At 38.4% G+C, this 9,073-nt stretch overlaps 1 protein-coding gene across 2 annotated transcripts in view; it reads left to right on the plus strand.

Annotated features, from left to right (window-relative positions):
- ift81 (intraflagellar transport 81 homolog) overlaps positions 1 to 8,335 on the plus strand; it is an 18,038-nt gene extending 9,703 nt beyond the window's left edge. The window contains exons 12-19 of one of the 2 annotated variants that reach the window (XR_013936678.1): positions 575 to 703; positions 2,532 to 2,621; positions 2,793 to 2,879; positions 4,594 to 4,665; positions 4,795 to 4,880; positions 6,173 to 6,218; positions 7,188 to 7,421; positions 7,519 to 8,335. Coding sequence is in view for 1 of the 2 variants with exons in the window: in XM_080499073.1 (XP_080355199.1) it covers positions 575 to 703; positions 2,532 to 2,621; positions 2,793 to 2,879; positions 4,594 to 4,665; positions 4,795 to 4,880; positions 6,173 to 6,218; positions 7,188 to 7,370 (693 nt within the window). In the remaining variant the exon portion in view is untranslated. Of the gene's footprint in view, positions 1 to 574; positions 704 to 2,531; positions 2,622 to 2,792; positions 2,880 to 4,593; positions 4,666 to 4,794; positions 4,881 to 6,172; positions 6,219 to 7,187 lie in introns of both variants that reach the window. The other variant, XM_080499073.1, reaches the window with a different exon arrangement.
- Positions 8,336 to 9,073: the final 738 nt, after the last annotated feature.

Below are 9,073 nucleotides of genomic sequence, written 5' to 3' on the forward strand. Positions count from 1 at the left end.
ATCTATCTATCTATCTATCTATCTATCTATCTATCTATCTATCTATCTATCTATCTATCTATCTATCTATCTATCTATCTATCTATCTATCTATCTATCTATCTATCTATCTATCTTTAAAGATTCCTGTGTTCCTTCATCAGACCTTTAGTCACATAATGACATTATGACGATGATTGACTTTGAACCTGCTGATAAAAAGTGAAATATTGAGTGGAATTTTTTTTTTAGCTTTGTCCAATCCACTTTATTTATGTAGCACATTTAAACAACAAAGCATTTCCAAAGTGCTGCACATGAGACTGCACATAAAAACAATCAAACTAAAACAATGCAAATTAGCTCCAACACTTAAATAAGTATAAAACCATAAATAAAATTAAAAACAGATTAAAAACTACAAACACATTAAAAAAACTACAAATAAGAATAAAACAATTTAAAAGAAAAATAGAAATATAGAAATATAAAAAAGCTTAAAAAGCAATAAAATACTAATACTATCTAATACTTTAGATAAGTAATAATTGTGATTTTTCTTCTGTGTGTTTTTTGTTGTTGTTTGTTTTCACAGGAGAGCCTGGAGGCGGAGAAGGGGATCTCTGGCTACAGCAACACGCAGGAGGAGCTGGAGAAAGCGTCGTCCATGAAGAGCGAGCTGGACGAGAGGAAGGGCCGGACGCTGGACGACATGTCTGAGATGGTGGTTACACAACATGGCCGCGTTGACCACATCACGTTTATTCTTGATTTTTCTGCACTTCTGACCTGGTCGGTTACGTCTTTGGCTACGATGCATTTCAGCTCTTTTTTTTTTTTTTTTATCCCCCGCCGTGGCCGATAGGCCCCGAAGGGGGATCTTGAAACAGTCTCCGTACGTCCGTACGTCCGTACGTCCGTTCGAACGTTTCTACCTATATCTCGGCAACCCCTGGGCCCACAGTGACCAAACTTCACACGTGGATACATCTCAGAGGGGGAAGGGATACTATGGTGACCTTGACCTAATTTGCATATTAAGTAGGTCACAAAGTGCTTAAAAACACATTTTGGGCTCTGGAGGCCTAGGTTTTTGAGCTAGGGCTCTGACATTTTATACACACCTACTAGTGTATTTTCATATAAACATTTCTCCTCATTTCTCAGCAGTTCCAGGGCCCACAGTCACCAAACTTCACACATGGACACTCCACCTGGGGAGAAGGGGCACCATGGTGACCATGAGCTAATTTGCATATCAGGTCACAGGGTCACTAAGTGCATAAAAAACACCTTTTGGGCTCTGGAGACGTATTTTGACATAGCTTATGAAGAAGACCTTTCAGATTCTACATAATTATCTACTAGGACCCATGGAACACCCTCTAGTGTACCAAGTGTGCTGCCTTAGAGCTGCTTTGTGAGAAAATATAAAGCCCTCCGGCGGGGGATTAGCCCAGCAACGGCCTTCTTGTTTTTTAAAGGGATTGATTCTTTTTTAATTCTTTATACGTTCAAAATAAAGTTTAATTCATTGATTTGTCACATGACAATGTCAATATAGCCATCGGACCCCTGTGTCAGACTCCTGTCTCACGAGCTGGACCAGCAATGCAGATATTTTCAGTTTACATACCAGAAATACATTTGATTATCCTGAGCCTATTGAGGTTTCTTGTTGTTAAACACTTCATTCTAATACATGTTGTAGAGATAATATAAAGCAATGATATTCAATCTGCTTAATATGAATCGATGGAAATGTGCAGTGTGTCGCTCCAACACTCACACATCCATCGGGAAATGTAAAGTACCGGTTCTGTAGTAAAGTACGTGGATATTTGACGTGGTCGTTAAGCATCCATGTCGTATTCGTGTCGCATTAAGTATTCAGCTCGCAAAAACACCGCGACGTTTCTCTTTTTTCTTAACCGACGTGGGAAACATCCACATTCTGCAGCTGAGAAAATGAGCAGACTCGTCGTCGTTCGTCACTTTAACATCCTCCGCCTCTCGTTCTTCCACGAATCCCTTCTCAGTCGAATTCAAATTCAAACTTTATTTCTATAGCCCTTTACAATCATCCAAAGTGCTTCACAACAAAGCTAAAACAACACATTAAGAAATAAATACGAGAATAAATACATAAAAACAAAAAAAAATAAAAGACAGGTGCGGACTAAGTCGCTGTTCTAAGTCACAAAATTCTGTGTAAATCAATATTTTTCTTCACTTGCTTGTATGCACAGCGCTGTGCTAACGTTTTAGGCACGTGTGGTTTTCAAAATCCTGCAAAGCTTTTGAAAATAGAGTGTATCAGTGAACAGAATGCAAATCTTTACGTCTGATGGTAATTTGTTAATAAACCAGCTATTACATGTGTGGAAGTAGAAACAAAACTTTCAGAACAATAGTCTGGAATTCACTAAATCGCCTTGCTGGTCATTTCACAGTGTAAAGTCCTGTTTTTTTTTTCACCCTCTATCTAAAACTTCCAGTTACACTTTCAATGCAGCGTGTGATTTTTTTTCTTTCTGCTCTCGTCCTCACAGGTGAAGAAGTTAAACTCCATGATCGTGGAGAAGAAGTCGGCTCTGGCGCCGATCATCAAGGAGCTGCGGCCGCTGAGACAGCGCCACCAGGTGAGCAGCGACGCGTTCGCCTCTCAGGCCTCCAGGCCCGTCGTCGGTTCTGAAGGAAACGCCAGCTGCGATCCGTAGTGTGGATATAAAGCTGAAACGCGGCTGTTGAAAAGGGCAGTTTGTCACCAAATCTCATTCTGTGACCTGTGTTTGGCGTTGCCACGGCAACAGGAGCTCAGCCAGGAGTACGAGGAGAAGAAGATGCTGTACGAGAGCTGTGCCGCTGGTCTGGAGAGCAACAGGTCTCAACTGGAGCAGGTAGGCTGCTGCACTGGAGGCTTTGATGTCTTTGATGTGTTTTATGTCTTGTTTATTGCTTTACCATCTGATTGTTTTTATTGCTTAACTTTTTTTTTTTTTATTATTGTTTTTATTGTTTTAATGTTTTTATGTTGCCTCTTATATTTTTATTTCAAGTACAGCACTTTGCCTCAGCCACGGCTGCTTAAAGCGCTTTATAAATAAAGTTGAGTTGAGTTGAGTTGAAACATCTTCGTATCTAATTTATGTTATGTTCTATTTATCTGGATTTTTTCTTTCTCTCTTCCGTATTACTTCTGTTATGTTTATTTATTTATTTATTTTTAATTCTCTTGCATCACTGGTGTCCCGGGTAACTTTCTGGGTTTTTAAGGCAAACTAAGCCCTGAGTTCTGCCATTTTTGACTATAGATATGGTGAAAACAAACAACAACAACAACAAAAAGGGTGAACTTCCAAGCACTGAATGCACAAAATTCACCTTTTGCACTGAAGCTGGAAACCGAAATAAACCATTCATACGTCCAGTTTATATGTAAACAGAATTATTGTGAAACTGAACTGCGATCACGTTTTAAAAGATTTATTTCCTCTTTGGATTTCTGTGCTGAACTGTAAACGTCACTCAGTCCTGCTGGGGTTTCAGACGTCCATCTTTGCTTTTCCGCCGCTTCAGCCGTCCTCAGAGGACTTTTACCTTCACGTTCACCAGCGACGGCTCCGTCCAGGTCCTTAAAGCAGATGGATGAATCGTCCCCCGCCTGATTGATTGATTGATTGATTGATTTGTTTATTTGTTTATTTATTTATTTATCTATTTATTTATCTATTTATTTATCTGTTTATCTGTTTGTCTGTCTGTCTGTCTGTCTGTCTGTCTGTCTGTCTGTCTATTTATTTATTTATTTATTTATTTATTTATTTATTTATTTATTTATTTATTTATTTATTTATTTATTTATTTATTTATCTATTTATCTGTCAGTCTATTTATTTATTTATTTATTTATTTATTTATTTATTTATTCATTCATCTATCTATCTATCTATCTATCTATCTATCTATCTATCTATCTATCTATCTATCTATCTATCTATCTATCTATCTATCTATCTATCTATCTATCTATCCATCCATCCATCCATCCATCCATCCATCCATCCATCCATCCATCCATCCATCCATCCATCCATCCATCCATCCATCCATTCATTCATTCATTCATTCATTCATTCATTCATTCATTTATTGATTTATTCATTCATTCATGTATTTATTCATTTATTCATTCATTCATTCATTCATTCATTCATTCATTCATTCATTCATTCATTCATGCATTTATTCATTTATTCATTCATGCATTTATTCATTTATTCATTCATGCATTTATTCATTCATGCATTCATTCATTCATTCATTCATTTATTCATTCATTCATGTATTTATTCATTTATTCATTCATTCATTCATTCATTTATTCATTTATTCATTCATGCATTTATTCATTTATTCATTCATGCATTCATTTATTCATTCATTCATGTATTCATTCATTCATTCATTCATTTATTCATTCATTCATTCATTCATTCATTCATTCATTCATTCATTTATTCATTTATTCATTCATTCATTTATTCATTCATTCATTCATTTATTATGTCTTATGCTCCAGTGACACAAAAGTTCGTGTCCTTTCTTTTGCAGGACGTTAAGGCACTGAGAGACGAGACGGCGCAGAGAGAAAACCAATACCATCACATCAACTCCACGTCGGCGGCAAGTCATCTGGAAATAACGCTAAAAACAATCCGCCGTCGGTTTTTTTCCCCCCCCAGTTGTGATCAGGTCCATTTCTAGTTTCTGCTCCGAGGATTATTCGCCGGACGTTTCACTCTTGTGTCGCAGATCGTGGAGATGCAGATCCAGCGGGCGGCCGAGGAGACGAAGGCCTACGTGTCGCCTGATCCGCAGGAGAGGAAGAAGACCATCAGGTGGCGCTCTCACTCCACAACCACCAGCTTTTTTTAATGAATTCATTCATTTTTCCATATCACATCGCGGCCGCTTTGTTCTGTCATGCAGCAGAACACACATCAGCCAGAAACTCATCACCAATATTTACATTATAACAGTGGTTTTCATCCTTTTTTGAGCCAAGACACACTTTTTTCTTTGGAAAAATCTCAAGTCACACCTCCACCTAAAACTCTGTAGCCTCTATTAGATAGATATATGGATAGATAGATAGATAGATAGATAGATAGATAGATAGATAGATAATTACTTTATTCATCCCCGAAGGGAAATTGTCTTGTTGCAGCAATCTGGTACATACGAATATTATAAAATACAATAGAATATTAATAAAAGTAAGAAATAAAAATATAACAATATGTGGGTATAAGACATAAAGTAAAACACAGAACGGAACATGGGCACTTAGAAATAATCAGGAGATAAAAGCAAGATAAATAAATAGTAAGGTGCAGTGGCAGAGCCATTAGAAGTAGGCATTATATAATAATAATAACAATAATACAGATAATAACTGTGTAATAGTGTATAATACTCGTGTATAGTACTACTAATAATGGTAGCAATAATATAACAATAACTATATATATATATATATATATCAGTAATAATAATAATAATAATAATAATACCAATAGTAATAGTGTACATATACATATATAAATATATGTATATGTACATGCAATATGCCATATGAAATATATGATATAATATAAGTATCAATGTAATTGAGTCCAGGTGGTGATGATTGAGGCTCTGATATAAAGTCAACAATATAAAGTCTTTCTCATCAAAGTTTCATCAACAGGAATCAAATAAATACAGAAACAATGTCTTTTTTTAATAGTGCCTCCGTCAGTGTGAAACCTGGACCTGATGGATGAAGAGCTGAGATCCTGGTTCACATTCTTCCTTTTCAAAAACTTCTCCATCACTGTCACTGACACAGTACTTTGATACAAGATGGTAGCAGGAGGTGGAGATGAACCACACTGACGTCTGTCACTTTACATTTCACCGGCAAAGTTCTGTGCTGCCCTCTAGTGGTGAAGAGTATTTATACATCATTACTCTGCAACACACTGTCGCTGTGAGAGCAAATGTTTTTTTAGAAAAAAAATGTGAAATGTGATAATTTCCCACGACTCACCTGACGAGATCTGGCGGAAACACCAGTGTGGTTGAAAAACACTGCGTTATACGACATACGAGCCTCAGATGTAACTTTTCCACTTCCTCTGCCTCTCAGGGACGTTTACATGAAGAACATTTCCGACCAGGAGCTGCTGGGCAAGGTGAGGAAGAGAGGAGTCCCGAGTTGTGGATGAAAAACGTCAAGACTTGACAAAAAAAAACGTCTTTTGTCGCGTGAAGAACTGGATCAGGCGTGTCGAGGACATTTATTTATCTCACAAAGTATTACAACAAAGACTTTATCAACCACAAACACTTCAATGTCACATAATAATAATAATTATAGTTATAATAATAGGTTTATTAGTGCCTTTCAAAACGCTCAAGGACGCTGTACAAAATAAAAAAATGCAGTTAAAACAAGTTGAAAACAAAAATGTTTGCAGCAGTAAAACAAGACATTTCAGGTATTTGGTTTGGCGTGAACTTCTCGGGTTAATTCCTCCCGACCAGAAGGTCCCTGGTTCAAGTCCCGGGACTTAAAGAAAGTTCAACCCGCCCACCGTGAGCCCTTGAGCAAGGCTCCAGGAATCCTTCCAAAGCTCTGGTGTTCTACTGTTTACACGTGACAAATACAGGAATTTCTTTCTTCTGCAAAATTAAACAAGTGTAATTAATAATGTGAGTTACTTGGACGACAGCAGGTAAAGCTAGTGGAGCATTTTATTCTGCAAATACTTAAAAAAAAAAAAAAAAAAGATCCACGTTGAGAATTAAACATTTGTCTTCTCGCAGATTTTTTTGTTTTTTAGAGTTCCTTCATATTCACCTCCAAAAAACAAACAAAAAAAAAAATACAAAGTTATTCAATTAGTGGAAATTAGTTCGGGATTCTTCTCTCGGGAGCCGTTTTATTACGTAACGAGATTTATTTTCTGTCTCGCTGGTAGTTGGAGTTGAAAAGCTCGTGTCGTGAATCACGTCTTCAGGTGTTAGAAACAATCAGCGTCTAAGAAATCTTCTGATTTGACAAAACGCTATATTAATAATAATAATAATAATAATAATAATAATAACCGTCTCAGTTGTTGTTGTTGATTTTGTGTCTCTCCACCTGCGCCGAGCTGCAGAAGCTGCGCGAGGAGCAGAAGCTGGTGAGGGAGAACTACGGCGAGGACATGGAGCAGATGGCGCTGTGGAGCGACCTGCAGCAGCTCCTGGAGTGCAAGAAGCTCTGCTTCATCCAGGAGCAGGACCAGGTCTCCGTGGGCCACGTGGTCCAGGACCAGGACAAGGACATGCTGCTGCTGTGAGGCCGCGACTGGGGACCAGGCCCAGTCCAGTCCGGTCCAGGTCCAGTCCAGGTCCAGTCCAAGTCCAGTCCGGTCCAGGTCTGGGTCCAGGTCCAGTCGAGTCCGGTCCAGGTCTAGTCCAGTCCAGTCTAGTCCAGGTCTAGTCCAGATCCAGTCCAGTCCGGTCCAGTCCAGTCCAGGTCCAGTCCAGATCCAGTCTAGATCCAGCTCACATCCAGTCCACATCCAGTCCACATCCAGTCCAGATATAGTTCACATCCAGTCCAGATCCAGTCCAGATCCAGTTCACATCCAGTCCAGGTCCAGTCCTGGTCCAGTCCAGATATAGTTCACATCCAGTCCAGATCCAGCCCAGATCCAGTTCACATCCAGTCCAGGTCTAGTCCAGTGTAGTCCAGTCCAGTCCAAATCCAGTCCAGATCCAGTTCACATCTAGTCCAGATACAGTCTAGTCCAGGTCCGGTCCAGATCCAGTTCACATTCAGTCCAGATCCAGTTCACATCCAGTCCAGTCAATGTCCAGTCCAAAGTTTCTAGCTTCTCCTTGTTTTTCCTCCATTAGAATATTAGATCCTAGGAGCTACATTCAGAATCTGCTGTGTCTGTGTGAGCTGGACTGGCTCCGCCCACACACACGCCCATCTGTGGGAAGAGGAGGAAGTACTTCCTCTCGTGGCGCCATGTGCCAGAGCAGAGCTGCCTGATTGTGGGAGGAGTCAAAGGGGGAGGAGCCTACCTTGATTGTGATTGGCTGAACCCCCCGATGACACTATATAGGGTTTGATTTCTGATTGGCTGCTTGGACCAACACACTTTTTAAAACCTGGAACGAGCCGGAGAGAGAGAGGACACACTTTTTAGCAGCACAAGACTCGAATTCGGACGATTGGAATTCCAATTTAAGAATTTGAAGGGATTTTTGCCGCTTCGTAACTAAAACGGTTCTTATTGTTTCAACCTGAACATCTCAGCCAATGTTATTTTTCTGTGTTTCTATTAAATCTATTTTCTTTTGACTCTGACTCGTGTTTCATCGTCTCATAAATTCCCAATTCCGATCTGGATTTGTTCCCCTTCGAGTATTTTATAGCGAGTATATCGTGTAATGTAACAAGACAAGTGCAGTTTAGAAATAAGGAAGCCTCTGAAATGTCCAGTTTAATTTAGAATCATAATCATTTTAATTGTAAAAAGATGTTTTTATCGACTAACGACGCTCATTTCTGTCCCCACGGACTCGTGTCGTTCAAAACAAATGTCTTGATGAAATTTTGTCACATTTTATTGAAGAATAAGACAAAGACGTTTTATTTCAAAGGTTCGTTCAACTTTATTGAACAGGGAAAATTAAAAAAAACTATTCTGGACCACAAATCACTCCATATTTCATCCTGTTCACTGGTGTTACTGTCTTTAAATGACTATCAATTCTACAAAAAAAAAAACATAAATATCTAATAAAACAGGATATAGAGATCATATAAATCAACTCATACCTGGAGAGGGGATTTAAAATGAAAACATGGTAGAAACAACACAAGTCATTTTGTCTTTTAGGATGAAAGGCTTTGACACGGACAATAGAATTAATTATTATTGGTTTATTTATATTTACTGACTATTTTTCTTGATAATTTTGATTTTTATATATCTATATTTGTAGATGTGTACATACATAATTACAGGGTTTTGTTTGTGTTAGA

The sequence above is a fragment of the Blennius ocellaris genome, assembly GCF_963422515.1.
Source record: "Blennius ocellaris genome assembly, chromosome: 7".
NCBI classification, from domain to species: domain Eukaryota; kingdom Metazoa; phylum Chordata; class Actinopteri; order Blenniiformes; family Blenniidae; genus Blennius; species Blennius ocellaris.